General features: G+C 37.8%; 1 protein-coding gene across 1 annotated transcript in view; it reads right to left on the bottom strand.

The window, feature by feature from the left end:
• Positions 1–365: 365 nt before the first annotated feature.
• Positions 366–18,595, bottom strand: part of MUC5AC (mucin 5AC, oligomeric mucus/gel-forming) — an 84,348-nt gene continuing 66,118 nt past the window's right edge. The window contains 24 exon segments of the mRNA XM_050336703.1: positions 366–574; positions 666–709; positions 1,406–1,532; positions 1,905–2,033; positions 2,222–2,378; positions 3,032–3,271; positions 4,537–4,716; positions 5,238–5,351; positions 5,439–5,577; positions 6,006–6,157; positions 6,972–7,072; positions 7,457–7,509; positions 9,072–9,327; positions 10,068–10,194; positions 10,993–11,087; positions 11,515–11,679; positions 11,764–11,901; positions 12,579–12,648; positions 13,855–13,965; positions 14,705–14,843; positions 15,681–15,798; positions 16,254–16,391; positions 17,310–17,526; positions 17,734–17,843. Coding sequence (XP_050192660.1) covers positions 366–574; positions 666–709; positions 1,406–1,532; positions 1,905–2,033; positions 2,222–2,378; positions 3,032–3,271; positions 4,537–4,716; positions 5,238–5,351; positions 5,439–5,577; positions 6,006–6,157; positions 6,972–7,072; positions 7,457–7,509; positions 9,072–9,327; positions 10,068–10,194; positions 10,993–11,087; positions 11,515–11,679; positions 11,764–11,901; positions 12,579–12,648; positions 13,855–13,965; positions 14,705–14,843; positions 15,681–15,798; positions 16,254–16,391; positions 17,310–17,526; positions 17,734–17,843 — 3,329 coding nt within the window.

Below are 18,595 nucleotides of genomic sequence, written 5' to 3'. Positions count from 1 at the left end.
GTAGCAATGTGCTCAGTAATTTAAGAAATGGCAGCAATTGTCTATCATGTTTTCAGAAGTTGGTCTAGAACTGCTGGTTTTTGTTTGCAAGGAGACGAGAAGATTCTCCAGGATGCAATTATTAATAAGCTCTATTATTTTTTCCCCCCTGGAAAAACCATGGTGAAACAGTGGAGACTGGGTTTGTAAGAAATGCTGTACTCATTTCTACATCCTTGATTATGGTCTTCTTTGGCAACTGAAGCTGCCACGTGAATTAGTGGCTCCAGCAGAAGTCAACATTTTCAAGTAAAATTATATGCCATTAACTGATGAAAAGGTCCTCCCTTTCAGTCACTCACAGAAACTTTAAGTTATTTTAAAGATTATTCATGCATACCTGAAGTAGTAGTTGTGGGCTGACTTGTAGAAAATGTAAACGGGGTGGTTGTAAAAATGCCGCATTTAAAGATGTTTCTGCTTATTGTTCCGTTGACATCGCATGTTGCACTGAAACACCATCCAGTTCCATCTGTGGTGTTATAGATGAGTTCACCGTATTTATAGCTATTTCCTTCATAAATGCAGTGGCAGGCTGTAATTCAGAAGAAGTTTATTGTCAGGAATCTATGAAAAAGTAATAGCCAATATTTCATTTTCCTAATAATTTTTCTTAGCTGTCTTACCTTTATCATCGAACTTGCACTGTAAACCTTCTGATGTGCACTCACTGAAATAGAAAGCATAAAAATCCATATATTTTTTGATTCTGATTTACTTTGTTTAGTCATCTTTCTGACAAATACTGGCATCAAAAGGCAAGGCACTTCATTTGTGCTTATTCCTTTAGTGTCCAGTTGGTTTTGGCTTCTTTTTGGTCATTATTTTCCCAAATCTTTCTTTATATCAAACCCAAACTTATATATAGAACTTAAATTTTACACAAAGCTACAGGTAGAAATCTTAAGGAAAACTTTCCTTATTTCCTCCATATCACTTTCCTTGCACTTACTATATTTCTGTACTGAAAAGAAGGCTAAAAAGGGAGAGTCTAAATACTCAAGCGATTTAAGTATGTAATAAAATCCTTGGAAGTAGGTCACTATTAGATATCTTTAGCCCCAGCGCGATGTTTTTCCTGCCACAGGAATGTGAAATAGAGAAAGCCTGGTCATAAAGGACTTCTTGTTCTTGATGTATCTTTATGCTGAGGATTTGCAATATAATCAGGAACAAAATCAATAGAACATAAAATCATATAAAACCTTCTTACTAATGTAGTAAGAAAACCGTCATTAGACAGTGAGGCATTATTTTTACACAGGCAGCAAAGCCTAATCCTGTCTTATAAAAGGAACATGCAATTCCCCACTCTCTTTTGACCGTTTTTCCTTGTATATGATGAGGCTGGTATGTTAAGTCTTACCATATATTACATTCATCTCGTTTATATATCTTTCCATCTTCATCATCATAACAGTCACAGAGACTAACACACTGCATCTGATCCTCATGGAAATATGGCTTGTCTGGTGGGCAGTTAGGATAGCAGCCTGGAGGAAGAAAGGGGGCATGTACAAGATAGAAAAGATAAGAATGAGATACAGTCAGCAGAAGTTTTATTTGTGCAGGATGCATTTGTAGGTCTTGTTTTTAATTGTCACAACATTTTTACTTTTTTTTTTTCCAGTAACTCTAGTAAGTAATGCGGAGTACTAGCATCAGCAGAGCCCATCCTCAAGGACTTAGTCTTAGAGATCTTTTTGACTCCAATTTCCATACTCCGCCTCCGTTCATGTGGATGTAATGATATTGAAGAGAGCTGAATTGTGCAAATGCAGCTAATGGGGGAAATACACTCCATTAAAGACAATTAAAAATATAATAATATGTAACCTCTGAAAGGTACTTGCAGCTCTTTTTACCTTCTAAACCTGGCAGGTCATTGAGGCATTTTCCACTTGGGTTCCTGCAGGTCTTCATACAGGAGGCTCCACAAGGCTTATAGTGCCATTCACATTCTCCTTGTTGATTGTAGTAATCACAAAACAGTGCTAAGGAGAAACAGAAAGTTGGACATGTTCAGAAAAAAAAAGCCCACGCAAATAGTTTAAGTGTGAAAAATCTACACAGTGAGATTCTAACCCACATATGTAAGATACCCAGAGCACGTTTCAAGGACACCAGCAAGACACTGTACATTCAACTACACTTTCAGAAGTGTTTATGACATAAAACTCACGGCAAATTGATGGGCTTCTCCAGGCTATGCATACACCAACTTCACTGCACGCTTGGGCATAGGCAGCTACTGCTGTGCAGAAGCAATCACAGTCTCCTCCAGTGTCGCAGGCACAAGCATCTGTCACACATGCTTGGTAATATTTTGCTGGTTCAACCTGTTATTAAACAGAAATGTAATACTACACATCTTGCCTTCTAAATTCTAGCTTTGCTAGAGTAATTTTCTTACAATTGTAGTATCTGAGAAGAAAGGCCTACACCCGTAATTTCTTTTTCTTTTGTAAGACACTGTTGAATGCTAGAGGTGATGCCAAATGATACATTCAAAACACATACTGGCAGATTTTTTAGACACCCAGACATGGGCCTGGGGGAAGATTATATTAATTTGCCCAAGAAATATTAGGCAATTGCACAGTTATCTGGCAATGTTTGGTGTGTACTCAGTGTCAGATAAAGGCTATGCTGATACTTCATTACTAAGCTATTACTAAGTTGAGCTTGTGTTCTGTACCTGGTATAAGAGAATTTTTATTCAACTCAGGCTATAAGGAAATACACAGTAATTATGAAATTATTATTCTTTTGTAATACATGGATAATTCTTATGAACTTAATGCCTTTATTTCTTACAGGTAGGGACTATAAATCTGTTCCACCACATGGGATTCAGATTGAAGTTTTCCTGACACTATCTGAAGTGAAACATGCTAATAAGTGAGGCATGCATGTTAAAACATATGAGGATAGCACCTTCAGTGACACACAGACTTAGTTTTCACACAATAAACTTCTTCCCTGGTCATACCTGAGAGTGACAGGCAGCAAAGACGTTGCTGTTGATGATGCTACACTGCTTCTCTGACCAGGACTTTCGATAAGGGTTGGTAGAACATGGGTCCTTGATGCTGTTAGCATCAGGACATGTAGAGGATACTTTCCAGCTGTTTCCAAACTCTAGGACATTCTCTACTACAGATTGACTCCTTGTAGTAAAGTCATTGATGTTGTTGCCATCATAATTTCCACAGAGGCCACAGATCTGGCCCTGCAAAAGGAAGTAAATAAAATAATAATGGATGTGAGAAAACTTGAAACAACACCTGAGACTGAAAGAATACTTGAAATTCAGCTCTTGGAATGGTGCCATTCCATTCTGTCGTTCTGAACATCTTCATGCTCTGTTTCCTCAGCAACAGACCATGACCACTAAGGCTGAAAGGATACTGCTCTTGACTTTTCTTCTTTTACATCTGAACAATAAAACCATCTTTGCCATTTTAACCTTCTGCTTTGACAAGGAAATAAGGACTCAGTTAGCTGATTAAGATTTACACTTAAACCTTGTTTTATACAATAGATGTACTTATAAGAAACCAGCTTTATAAAGCTGTCTTAAGTATTACCAGTTCAGCCACATAATCTACTCATTGTGTCTTTACCACTAAGACTGCTTACAGGTATAAAAAGAAATAACATTTTCCTTGCACATCCAGAAATATCCCTCATTCTAAATGTATGGATCTGTACAACTGTGATAGGCTGCAATAGATGCTATGCTTTCTCTATGAATCTAAGGTGCATTCTTTCTGTACAACTACTATTTTTATTACATGCCAGTGTGTGAGGCAGCAAAAGAACCTATGGTATTGAAGCAAGTTGGTATATCTAGATCTAAATTACACTTTATTTATATACCTAATTTAAATGTCACTGTGGTATACAATAAGATAGTAAAATCCTTATTTACTACAGTTTTTAGTACTTATATATCATAAGCCAGGAAAAGAAGTATGACAATGGGAATGCATTTTCTTTATCGCTTGTGTAGTTAGAAGCTTTAAAAATATGTGGTAGCACACAAGAGGCTTTCACTCAAAATACTCGCTCATAATACCCTTCCTTGTTCCTAAAACATGACAATTTGACTTTTGAGTCAATGAAAATAGGAAATAATGGATTACTTTCAAGATGAAGACTACTCAGTTGACTTATACACATGTAGTTATGTAACTTTAACAGTGTCTGATAACCTTTACTGAGGATCAGTGGGTAATTTTAACAAAGTCTGAAATAGCACTTTGCCAACTCAAGTTCTGTCAGGCCAAATAGGCACTAAAAGCTGTCTTCAGAGCTCAGAACAGCAGAAGGACATCATAGATTTCTGAGGTACCAAAGGAATGAAAAACAACATGGGATGTCCTGCAGGAATGCTAAAGACATCACCTGTTCGAGATCTTGGCAGGGTCACAACAAAATTCATACCCAGTCAAATCTGGAATGTATATTGCCATTTAAGTGCTAGTTCCACACCTTAAAATCAGGGCTGAGCTTGATGAAGATGCTGGTTTTCTTGTCCCACATGAGGATCAGTCCGCTCGTGGTCTCAATTACCAGGTACATACCCATATAGCGGATTGTGTAGGGCACCTCATCATTTTGTCCTCTCTTTACTACACTGACATGTTCTTCACCAAGTATCAGTTCATAGCTCTGAAACAGGAGGAAAAGGTAATTAGAAATGAGCTTCGTAGCTGCAGCTGTGCTCTCAAACATGTTTTTCTGCTTTTAAGAGTACTATGAATAGTTTATATAATGACAACAAATCAGCAAAAATATATAGCTCAAAACCATATTGCTCAGCTCCCAGGTTCCTGGAAGTGTGGTAAAAGATATTTTAAATGGCATTGCCAAAAAAAGGGTCTTTTGAACATCATGAAGGAACTACATTGCATAGAATAAAAGAATATTCTGACACAATGGGCTAACTTTCTGCTAAAGACTATTTTTCTGTGGTTTTACCAAGAGTGGTATAAGATAGTGTGGGAAATGGAAAATATAGAAAGCTAGGAAGCTCTACCAAATATTTCACTTGCATCTAACGTAAACCTAACTTAAGAGTTGAATTGCTTTTTAAAATATTTTCCAACTTCCTTGAAGCAGTGGATACCTAGGCTTCTCCTAAACCCTAACAGATGCAGAACAAAACTGGTCTATATGCCCAACCTTCTTACCTCTAAGAAGACTTTGATGGATTTTGAGCAAGTTGTCCCAGTGTTGCCACAAGGAATATTTTCAGTGACAACCCTGAAAGTCCCGTTGGCTGGGCCACTCTTCCCACAATGGTCCTGGGTAGAGAATAACATTTAAAAATATATTATTTTTACAGACACAATCAAGATTACCTCACACTTGTTATTGCTAACTATCAGTACCTGGACTAGTGTGTATTCACAATTTCCATTGAAGCTGAATGTTTTGTCATCAAAGGTGTTATAATGACCATCTCCATAAACAGCACAAGTGCCCAGACATTGATTTTTGGTACATTCCCACTTCCTATTCTTGCATACACTAGAAAAGAGAATAAAATATATGAATAACAGAACAACTCACTGTTTTGAGTAGTCATATCCCAGCAATTGGTGTTTGTTTGGCAACTCATCCTGGTATATGTTATATTGATTCTGGAGTTAAAATAGTCTTTTACGTTTTTCATGTAAGGAATTAAAGCAGAGTTCTGTTCTGCTACTCTGAATGCATTAACTGCAAAGCAACATACTTAATGAACCTTATAGTCCTAAATGTTTCTTCCCATTCTGTGCTTTGGCCATCTGATATAGATCAAAAGGCAACCTGGTCATACTGTGTAATCCAAAACTAAAAGATCCATCAACTGATTAAAGGTGCAATCCAAGTCTTTCATCACTGCTGTACTATTTTAAGGTCTTTAGAAAGACAAATGTGGGAACCAGGACTGTTACTTCCACAGATGTATTTACCAGGTGTTACAGCCAGAGTTGATCTTTTCCCCAGGCTGATACATGACTTCATTGTGAATACAGGGACATTCATCTTCAGGAATACAACCACCATTTCCATCTAACACAAGCCCATTTGGGCAAATGCAGCCAGATGTACATTGTGAGCTATACTGGAAAAGACAAGAGAAAGACAAAATTTCAGAATGAAATAATCACATTAAGAAAAGGAAGATTAAATTCTTGTAAAATGTCTTTATGTGTTCTTTTTGCTGTCCAGGTTAAATGGGAGAAAACTATGAAGTACTTCTAGGACAACGGAACAAAAGGGAAGTTCTCAGCCATTGATTTAATAGAATATAAATCTGTTAAAGATAAATGTTTTATGTATACCAATCCTGATTGTTCTGGTTGAATATGTTAAATTTAAAATGCATTGGATATTGCACTTTGTAGTGGGTGGTTTGTGATTAAATGGACTTTTTAAAAGAAAAATAAGTAAAAATCTTTTTCTGGTTTGTTTGAGTTACACTGAAATCTGTTTATCTGTATGATACTTATTTATGGAATGGCATGTGGCCACCAAGAACCTAGGTGGAGTAATATTATTAGTTGTGCAAGAAGTTCACAAATGCAGCAGGGTACGAGAAAGAATCATTTCTCCTAGCCAGTTTTTAGCCACTAATTTTCTCCTACAGAAGTCAAATGTGTGATAGAGCCCTAGAGTTTTCACTACTAGTTCTTGTTACCTGCAGTAGCTGAAGTAAGGTAGACACTAATCTCAAGATTTAATTTGGATGTTACTTTATTATACTTTGATCTAAGGGTCCCACTGCTGATGCTTCAGAACATAGTGTTAGGCTTTTGCTAAAAGAATAAAGTATCTGTGTTGTAGATGTTGAGTAGAACCAATGGATCAATTACTTAAGCAGTAAGAGCACGGACACAACCTGGAAGCACCATTTCATTCAGCCATGACATACTTACACACTGCATATCCAGAGTCTGGCAACTTTTTTGACACTCTGCTCCACTTTTTCCTGCAGTGTTGTTTCTGCAGTCAAAGTAGACCATGGGAGATTCGCAGACTAGAGGAAGGAAAGAAGTAAGATTAGTAAAGAAATGGCATAGAGTTTATTCCACAGCTGTAGCCGTTAAAACCATCTAGAAATTCTTTGGAAATTCCCTATTTCAGTTAGCAGAGATTGTTGTCCCTGTTCAATCTCTGTTGATTTGATATACTTTAGAGCACTGAATTCTCAGAAAAAAAAAACCCTCAGTATTTCAGAAAAAGAAATCTTTATGTAAAAAGATGTCTTATGATTAATGTAGGCACACTCCTGCCTTTTATGATAACTGTTGCACTTTAACTGAGAAATACTTCTCTTAAAAATCCATTAAGAAGAATCAATTCTATGAACTCTTCTCTGCAAAATCTGACAGAAAAAAAATAAGTGGAAGATTATTTTTACCTGGAGTTGGATTCGGTGCTCCAATGCAATTCAGTCTTCCCTGGACACAAGAGCTGTGAGAGAGGGAAAAACATATTTTTTTGTTCCCCCTCAAACCATATATTGAGATGGAGAGCTACTTATCCCTTGTCAAGTCATTATTTTGAAAGGTATTCCAAAATGCTGTTTTGCAGTCTCAGGAAAAATTTCCCTCAATAACACGACATGTGCTGCTTTCATATGATATCCATTATTGCTTAACAGGAAAATTCATAGGTTGTGATGAGTATATGTCTCTGCTTGTTACTTACATTCTCGTAAGATCTCTCCTTGCTGGTATTGTCATAAATTTATACTTGAAAAATCATGGAATTAAATAAAAAATGTACATAAATATAATTGCTCTATCAGTCTAGAAATATCATAGAATCATAGAAACATAGATTGGAAAAGACCTTTAAGATCATTGAGTCCAACCAGCACTGCCAAGTCCACCATAAAGCATGTCCCTAAGTGCCTCATCTGCATTTTTTTTAAATACCTCCAGGGATGGTGACTCAACCACTTTCCTGGGCAGCCTATTCCAGTGCTTTACAACTCTTTCAGTGCAGAAATGTTTAAGATCCAATCTCAAGCTTCCCCAGTGTAACTTGAGACCATTTCCTCACATCCCCTATCACTTGTTACTTGGGAGAAGAGGCAGACCCCCACCTTGCTACAACCTCTTTTCAGACAGCTGTGCAGCGTGATAAGGTGCCCCAAGTCTCCTTGTCTCCAGGCTAAACTTTCCAGCTCCCTCAGCTGTGCCTCATAAAACTTGTGCTCCAGACCCTTCACCAGGTCTGTTGCCCTCTCTGGGCTTACTCCAGCACCTCAATGTCTTTCTTGCAGTGAGGGGTCCAAAACTGAACACAGGATTTTTGGTGCACTCTCACCAATGCTCAGTACAGATGGACAGTCACTGCCCTAGTATCAAAGTACAGGTAAGGCAACATCCACAACCTTTCCCTCATCCACTAAGTGGGTCATCTGGTCATAGATGGAGATCAGGTTGGGCAAACAGCACACACCTTCCCTAAACCTATGTTGGGGCCTGATCCCCAGGTTGTCCCATATGTATCACATGATGGCATCCATGGTGATCTGTTCCATAATCTTCCTTAGCACCAAGGTCAGGCTGACAGGCCTGTAGTTCACCAGATCCTCCATCTGGCCTCCAATGTAGGTGGGCATCACATTTGCCAACCTCCAGTGAACTGGGACCTCAGTGGTTAGCCAGGACTGCTGACAAATGATTGCAAGTGGCTCAGTGAGCACTTCCACCAGCTCCCTCCATTACCCTTGGGTGGACCCCACAGGCATAGGCTTGTGTGTTTTTAAGTGATGTAACAGGTCACTGACAATTTCACTTTTCATTGTAGTGGCCTTCATTCTGCTTCTGTCCCTATCTTGCAGCTCAGGGGAATACGCACCATACATAAAAGTTGAAAACGAAAGAACTTAAAGCTGAAGAAGTTCAAGAGAAGAGCACTGCATTGAAATTCAGGAGACAGGATGAAACCATCTTAAATGTAACAGATTTAAATGAGAAACTAGGTATGCTATTGCTTGAATGTTTTTCAAATGATTCACTTACCATACTTGCCCATTTTCATGGACAACTTCTCCAAATGGTATGGGGGATCCTCTGTAGTAGCAGGGGCATTCATTAGCAGGCACACATTTGCCACTCTCATCCATGTAGGTTCCGTTTACGCAGGTGCAGCCGTCAACTGGGACAAACTTAATGTTGCATGTGACATCAGGCTCACTCAGAGACCGACAAGTGGGTGGACAGGAAGAGATGGTATAGCTGTAGTTTAGGGATTTGGGACATGAGGTGGTGTATTTTGCTTGAGAGAGGAAAATAAAATAGATTGTTAATTCTAGATGGTAAATTCTCATGGGAAAGAAAAACAACATAGGCAGTAGAAATAACATGTAAACAGTACTGTGCATATCTGCTTATGTTGCATCTTTCATGTAAATGTATTTCTGAATACTTCCAGAGTTAGATCTGAAAAGCTACTGTACATGTAGAGTAAGTGATGCCTGCAAAGAAGAAAATAATTTTTCAAATGAAAGTTCAGGAAGTTCAGAAACCTCCATTTGATGTTGCCATTCATTGCCGAGACTCCTAAACTCCTTGAAGTATGAGACAAGATATCTCCCTGAATGTCTTCTGGTGTGCTGAAAACAGACATGCTGGATGAGCAGAACTCTGAATGCAGCTTCAAAGACCTCTCATTTGCAAGTGGTATTATTAGTACTGTTATTCTAATATGTCACATTTTCTCTACAATAGCTTGTGGCAAAGTTGTAGTGAAACTCAAAGTTCAGAAACAGGTGGAGGCACTTTCATAACAGCAGTCCCTTTCCCAATCAAGCTATGTCTCCCATCTATTCATATTCACTCTTGCTAGCAATGGATTGATTCTAAGGGGACAGCAGAGAATTATTTCCAGCAGTGCACTTAAGAAAATTCCTTCCTCAACAGTTACTAATTTGTCTAGAAATGAGTAGAAAATAATCTCTGATCAGCAGTTTTTATTGATGTGTGTTCCTAGGAAATGGGGTAGTTAAGAGTACTTACTGCAGACATCAGTCCTCCATCCCTGCAGCTGGATTCCTTTTGCAGCACAAGCTCTCACATAGGAAGACAAGGCTGCACACAGACAGTCCTCACTGTTTTCACAGTTGCATGTGTCAAACATGCAGTTCTAAGAATGGAGAGAAAAATAAAGTCTCAGCAATGGTAATATGGTCAATCTAAAAAGACAATGAACATTATTTTTCTAGTCTTATTCCCTAATCCTTCTTCAGATATGCTTATTCATAGACCCCAGTAACAGCTTTTCTCACTGTCTAGTCTTTGTCTAAGTTTCCTGGCAGGGGAGAATGCAGTTAATGAAAATTCATTGGATGTCTGCAGCTATCACTAGGAAATAGTGGTCTTCAAGTCTGGTATACATTTAACAGCTTCATGGTCCTCTGAAACACATTAATGGATGTGCTGCACAATAGCATACAAAGCTCTATTCACAGCACGCAGTTCAGACACATCCTTTCGCTGGTGTCTGTACCTGCATGACTACTAATGGGAAGAGAGATTTGCAACACATTGATAGCAGAATGATGATTATTAGGTAATGGGCATTCTGTGCCAAGTGGCTATTAATGAGGTACCAGGCTGATGAGATGACAGTTCACTGATACTCAAACAAGCATTTGACATGCGTTTACATACCCTTTCTGCTATATGTGTAAAACCTTCCAGGAGTAAATAACTGCCTTTTCATTTGCAAACAAGTCAGGATCTCGAAGCCGAGATTGACAGTTGAAATAAGGTAATGTTACAACACAAACAGAAACACATGTTGAAAGAAGGAAGTGCTGCAGTACAGAAATTAAGATATAGGCATTGCATAAGACACATCTGGAACAGTCCTTTTCTGGTAGCTAGTTGTAATGATTCCATTTCTATTGTTTCTAAAGGGAAAAACAGTCTAACAAAGTACCGTGTGGTAAACAGCTGGATTCACTGCATAGTGGCAATCAGCAAAAGGTCCTTTGCTGTCAGTCAGCAGTCCACACCAATGCTGAGCATATTTTTCTGTGAAAAGAAGAAACAATACAAATACTCTTTGTATTTCATTAGTCACAAAACCACAGCGCCCTGGTCTATGAAGCCAGTTCTGACACTTCATTAAATCTCTCCTTCTCCGTCTCTTCTTTTTCCTTTTCACTCAGCTTGTGGTCTAAGGTTCCTAATACCAAAGATGAGGACTTGCTGAAGGGATTGAATAAACAGTTTGACCTTACAGTTTCCTTCAGCTGTGTTTCTATGACTCTTTCTTTATTTTGTTACTTATCTTCAGTGCTTTCATTTTTGAATATTTGTTTCTGAATTCAGGTGTATGCTTTTACCAAATATGTAAATCTTTATTTTTTATCTTTGCTTTCCGACAGATGTGTTTTCCTTAGGGATGAGAAAAAAGAAGAAAGAAAGCAAAGTAGAAAGAATTCTAAGAAGCACGCACCATTATCAATGCTGAGTGCACAAGGGTTCTCAAAACTCTGCTGGATATTAGGGCATGAAGCCTGAGTTTTCCACGTATTAGCAAATGCTGATGCTGTTCCTTCAACTATTCCACTTATGACCTTGAAGTCATCAGTCTGGATATTATTGAAGTTTCCACAGAGACCTGTTGAAAAGCAGTGAAAAGTTTATACTGCTCATACTACACAAAAGGCATTAATCAAGATGTTCTTATATTTCACTTACTTACCACAAGTCTGTTCTTTGAAAATAGGATCCAGTCGCACAAACACTTGCATCATGGGTATGAACTGGATTTCAAGGTGGACCCCAAAGTTTGTCTGCATGATCATGAAGAATGATGAAGGTCTGAACATGGTGACATTAGCTGCATGTGAAAAACAAAATGATCACTCTCAGGGTGAGGTCAGATGCTGAAAACATGATACTGTTCTTCTTGAATTTCTGTCACAATTGTTGCAAATTCTGAAGTGAAATAAAGCCAATCTTTATGAAAATTAATCAGAAATATAAATTGAAATTTATGGTTCAAAATCTGCTTGCAGCTATCAAGCTTTATTTGCTGACAGAACATAAGCAGTTAGAGATTACTACTTCAAAGAGAATAAGTAGGAAAAACTGTATGGCACTGAGAGTTAAAAAGAATATTTCTATTTTTGTTTCTAAGCTTGTACAGAATACATGGGAACCCTCAATCTGCTGGAGGGGGAAAATAAGGAGATCTGGAGGTCAAAGATATCTCATAGAATCATTAGTTACTGAAATAGAGCAAAATTCAAATTTCTTTCTAAGCAAGTGTGAGCACAGCAGTAGTAGCTAAAAAAAAGAGGTAAGAGAGGTAAAAAGATGTCTTCTGCATTCAATTTTGTGTGGAAAATTGAGAGAAGGAGAAGGAAATAGACCTGACAGTGATCAAATCAGGATATTGTAAGTACTCTTTACTACTATTCAAACTCTTGCCTATGCTTGCACTTTATGACACCAAACATTTTTCTTTATTTCAAAAGCACTTGTATCGTTCACTGTTAGGGAAAAAAAATATACCTGCTGACATGGGCAGCTGGGTGTAGATTGAGTTCACAAACACACTACCATCAGGTCTGACCTCGACAACCTATTAAGGAAGAGGAACAAAAGGCAACTGTGTGAATCAGAATGGTTTGGTTTGGGAAGGACCTTTAAAAGTCTTCTAGTTCTAACCTCCCTGCTATGGGCAGGGACAGCTACTATTGGGCCAGGTTGCTCAAAGCCCCATCCAACCTGGTCTTGAATACTTCCAGGGATGGGACATCCACAACTTTTCTGGGAAACCTGTTCCAGTTTTTCACCACCCCAGTGAGGAATTTCTTCCTTACATCTCATCTAAACCTGCCCTCTTTCAGTTTGAAGCCACTCCCAAAAAATCAAAAAGTCATTGTTCTATCAGTTTGTGCCCTTGTAAGAAGTCTCTCTCCAGCTTTCTTGTAGGCCCCCCTTTAGGGATGGGAAGGTGCTCTAAGGTCTCCCCAGAGCCTTCTCCTCCAGGCTGAACAACTCCAGCTCTCTCAGCCTGTCCTCACAGGAGATGGACTCCAGCCCTCTGATTGTTTTTGTGGCCCTCCTCTGGACTCGTTGCAAAAGTTTCATGTTCTCCTTAGGCTGGGGAGCCCCAGGGCTGGATGCAGCACCCCAGATGGGGTCTCCTCCAAGTGGAGTCAAGGGGCAGATCACCTTCCTTGACCTGCTGGCCACACTGCTTTTAATGCAGCCCAGGCTGGCTTTCTGGGCTGTCAACCATGCATGAAGAATAACTATAATCCAAAGAGTAACAATGGTGATATTAATTAAACAGATATTCAGTAAAAAGGTGATTTCACCTCCTCCATATTTCTACCTTGTACACTTTACTAATTTTCCTTGCTGTAAAAGAATTACTTTTAAAGTGAATTTCTCAGTTTTTTAGGGGATTGCATCATCTTGTTTTCTTTGAACACATCTTAGTGATGAATTACATCCCTTACTGTTGTAATTGTGGTTACTAACCTTAAAACTCTGGAGTTTTTTTCATCTAATTAGGAGAGAAAATAGCCTTTTTCTGCTATGTGAGTACAATGTGTTTCTTAATGACATTCCACAAAGCCAAATTTATGGCTGATCTGATTTTCATAACAAAATCAGTTTCTTTTCACTTGATTAAAATTAACATGCACTGATAAAATTAACGATGCACTCATCGTATACATTGAACATTTGACAAAGAAATGCAGCTCCCTGACTGATTTTTTTTTCTCGGATTTACTTTTCTCTCCACATTTTTAATATGCTTATTTTGCATGCTTACAGTTTGTCCGTTATTCATGTTGAGGGTCACTGTCTTTAAGCACGTCTCAGTGTCTGTTAGGCCACATTTGCGTAGGTCTACCAGGATGGTGAATGTTTCATCTTTACAGTCCTGAAAAATAATGCCAGCAGTTATTTCATGGAAGTCTAACTACAGAAGCTTTCCCTATAAAATCTTCTCTCAACTCTGAGAAAATATTTCTATTTCTGAAGAAGATACACACTCTCACAAATCCCTGACCTTCTTTGGCTGAAGATTCAATTTTGCCTTCTTGTAATGATCAGGAACAAGAAAACTGGAATCTGTATTTAATTGATTATATCCATATGGGTATCAAGATGGTTATCCATATTCATATTTGGTGTTTTTATTCATGCCAACATCTAATGTTTGATTCAATTCTACTGTAACTCTCATCTTTCTCTAGCCACTATCTGTACTAGACAAAAATTTCAGATAAAACATTCCTCAGGTGAACAGTAACAGACAACATTTTATTTCATTTTACTGAATTGTGTAGGTGACGAAAAAGGAAAGCAAAACACAACTGGAAAAAGCCCTCTAAAAGATCAAAACATTTCACTTACACATGTCTGTAATTAAATATTTTACTTATCATTAAATTCTAATCTTTCTATTTCCTTTAAAAATGTTCAAAACCAAAGTGAAATATATCAGATGACTTGAACTAATTTTCTGTATTTGAATTTCACTGAAATGAAACAAATTTTGGTTTAAAATCTTTTAATTTTTTTTTAAGTTGCAGAAGTGTTGATTGAGATGTCTTTTGATTGAGATTTCTTTCTATAAATGTATAAGGCTTTGTGACCTAGTAATGCCTGAGCCCCACCTTAGAAAGGACGTAGGTGCAGTCTCCATGGTGATCATAACGTTTCTTATCGTATGTGGAAATGTGTGAACCTCCCTCTACTGAACATGTTCCTGGGCATGACATGTCTTGGCAGCTCCACTGGCCTCCATTGCAGGTACTGGAAGAATAAAGTTAGCTGAAATCAGTAACGGTGGTCCAGAGTAACAGTGATGTTAGGCTCAGCTGGTTTGTTATTGCTTTCCCCTTCAGGCTGTAGTTTGAGACATAGTGAATCTAGATTTAGGACTTTCCAAAACATTGTGAACTTGTGATTGAATGACTCTGGTAACCATTCACTTTGCTTATTTAATTGTTTTCTGTCTTTGGACAGTTGAACTCTCCAAAACAGGTATTGGATAAATAATTGTTTGGGTTTTTTCAGCTAACATAAAGCACAATGACAAAATATCTTTTGTGGGTTTTCTGGTTTTGTTTTCTTTTTTTTTTTTTTTTTAAATATAATTATATAATAAATTAATAAATAAGGAAATGTGATTTCACACTTACTCCTGATGCAGGTTGTGTCTGTCTTCTAAGGTGATTGTGATAGTGCACAGGTACAGGATTAATAATTGTGAAATGGAGGTTATATTATGTCATCCCTTGCTTTCTCCAGAGAAAATAAATATTTGCAAATACATTAACGACTGCAACTTCATTCCTCTTAAAGAACTCCAAATGTTTGAACAAAATAAACAAAGAGGAAGCATTTTAATTGACTGATGTGAAATGTAAACATTGTAAATCCTTGCTTTGATCACCATGAGTTAGAGTGCAAAGCAAGTTACGGCTGTTGCTAAATAAAACAAATAATGTTCTTTAGGGGTATTTTGGAACTGCAGCAGTCAGTTAAATACACATGTCAATTACAAATGATGCAATGGCGTATAATAAACCATTAAACTCATTAAATTTATGAGAGGAAATAGTGAGTTAGAAAAGCAACAAAGGTTACCAGGTCTGGCACGGCTCTGAAAAAGAAGTTCCTGTAGCGTAGGTGTTGCCATTGTAAATACAGGAGCACTGCTGCTGGGGAATGCAGCCAGAATTGTTGATGTCATCAAATACAGTCCCTAGATTAAAAAAAGAAAAAAAGATAAAACCTTGATGAATTAAAGAGGCATTTCCTATATACCATTTTGTTTTTTAGAAATTCTAAATATCATCTTAGAGGCAGATCTTTAGCTGTTGTGAATGGACACACCAATGCTGACTCTGTCAGTTTGCTCAGTGAAGGATTCAACCTTTGTATTCTTAAATTCCACCTGCTCTGAAAGAGGGACTTATTGTAGCACAGGTGGCTGCTTGAAAGACTGGTCTTGATCTGTTTGCTGTTCTTTTTTCCTGCTTTCTAAATATTGCACATGTGTTGGCAATTAATTCAGATATCTTTTCTCAGCTGAGACATGACAAATGCTTTTCACTTGCAGCTGTGAAAAATGCAAATACACGAGACTTAAAGCCCACATGGAACCTGCCCAAATCCTACAGGTAAGCTATTGTTCTTTGAGATCAGAGATGTGAGTACTTTAGAACTTGCCTGGGGGACAGAAGCAGCCATCAATACAATGTTCTTCACAAAACTGAGATCGTTCAGGATTCGAGCATGTATCAGCACAGGGGGAGTTGCACTCCTCGTACTGCATGTTGAAAGGACACTTCTTGGCTGAAATTTAAAAGGAAGAAAGATTGATTTTTTTTTTCAGTCAAAAGTATTTCTAGTTACTATACATGTAAATATATAGATCTATTTAAGTTTTCCAGCTAGATTAAAAAAGTGCACCAAACAGTAGATTGACTACCAGCTCTCAAAATTTGCAAATTTAATCACCTACATCCGTATTTTACTGTTGAGATGTGCATTCCATGACTACTGTAGAACTGGCTCAGTGACTGGATTTCTAGGGACAGCAAGGTAACGACCCCAAAAATTCAGCAAGGTCTGTCTTTCTACTGAAGGCTCCCTTCCCATGAACACCTGTATTGCTAGCGAAATGTAAGACTTAAATTCCTAAAGCTTTAGCGTATTTGCATTTTCTGATACCATCAGAAGGCCAATTAGTAGTACCTCATGGGCTTTTGTTTTGGAGAAAATACTGGTGACAGTATCAACAGCTACCCTGCCATAAGCAAGTGTGTGTCTAAATCAGTGCAAACAAGGGGAGATAAACAAGTGCTCAGCTAGCCAAACACCTGTGAAGACCCAATCAGTTAATAACTGAGAACAAGAAATGCTCTAGCCACCAAAAAGCAGAGAAACAGGAATACAAGCAAGCAAGCAAGCTAGCTTGCATCATTTTTTCTTCTTGTTTCTCTTTTATTTGCTTCATTTACTGTCCCACTTAATTAAATTACACTTTGACTCTCACTAGTATCCATGTCAGTGTTTGTAGTGTTTAATCCAGTGTGCATTAAAATCCTTAGCTTTTTTTTAAGTCTTCATGCTGGAACTTTTACATCAGAATGCCCTGAAGAACACAATCTTAAATAGCCTGTAACTTCTCAGGCACCCTCAGCATCATTTCAGAGCTTGTTGTTTGTTATTTCCTGAGCATAAAGTAAGGCTGTCTGCAGTGATACTTACTGCACAGGTTTGAGGTTCTCCAGTTCAGGGGATGCCCACCAGCATGAGCACACTGCCGGGAGTATTCAGCAAAGGTGTCGCAGATACATGAGGAGTTTTTAGATTCTTCAGAGCGGCACAAGTCATCTTGGCAAGCTGTAATGTACTCTCTAACATCGACAAGGTCATTACATTCTGCAAATGCAGAGCTGGTCAGTGTTTTCTGGCATATGTCATCCTTTGGAGAAAAAAAAAGTAAATAACTTCCAGTAAGTAGAAAGAAGCTTTTTTTTTTTTTTCCTTGTGTAATTATTATTTAATAGAGTTTTATAGCCCTCTTTAAGTTAGTTTCGCCTCAGGGCTTTTCCTGTTGACCTCTCTGAAGCTGTAGAAGTTAACAGATAAATTTGAAAGAAAAATAAAAGGATAGTAAAAAAATCCTTACAAGATTTTCAGTGCAGTTATATGGCAGGGTAGAGGTGGGGTCTTCACAGTGTTCTGTTGGCCCATCCATTTTCTGCATATTTCCAAATTGCAAGGCAGACATCCTAATATCTGTAGAAAATAAGTTTAATAATGAAGGTTGGGGGGTGTTTGTTCAGTGCAGCTGCCTGCTATTTTTTTCTTCTCTCAAGAATTTGGCTCAAGACTGACCAAGGCAGTTGGTTCCCTTAAGTCTTTTAGTGTGATCATCACCCCTTACAAAGGAAGCACTGACTCAGTTTACCTTGCACAGCACCCTAGAAAAAGTAAACATTAGAAAACAGTTCTCAGCCTACTATGTCTAGATGCACACCAAGATTTTTACTAGAAAAATAAACTCTTCCCAGATTATATTGAGCCCATGTAGGGAAGAGAAAAAAAAAAATCTAAATAGGGATTTGAAAAACAGAGACTGCTGTAAGACAAGGTTTAGGAAAATGCTCAAATTGGGGACTGTTTAAAAAGATAAAGATGAGGTCTTACAAAGATTGTGCAATTCAGCTGGGAAATGTGGATATACCAATTTTAAGACAACTGAAACAAGAAATGTACTGTTTACAAAATTCAATTGCCATTTGTTTTACTGAATATATTTCTATATTATTTATCTTATTAGTGAAAATCTGGATAATTTTAATGGAGTTAGCTAATTAGATATAGCAAAATGATGTACAACAATGGCATGCAGGAAATATGGAATCAGTTGTTAGCACCAGTACTATATTTACACTTTAAGTATTAAATCACATTATCTGATCTCTGTACTACATGTTTTTAAACAGAGATTAAATCATATGTTCTGAGTAAACAATTTAACAGGATAG

The sequence above is a fragment of the Myiozetetes cayanensis genome, unplaced genomic scaffold (genome assembly GCF_022539395.1).
Source record: "Myiozetetes cayanensis isolate MyiCay16 unplaced genomic scaffold, myiCay2020 scf6-25, whole genome shotgun sequence".
In the NCBI taxonomy this organism is placed as follows: domain Eukaryota; kingdom Metazoa; phylum Chordata; class Aves; order Passeriformes; family Tyrannidae; genus Myiozetetes; species Myiozetetes cayanensis.
This window is presented reverse-complemented; position numbering and strand designations above follow the sequence as displayed.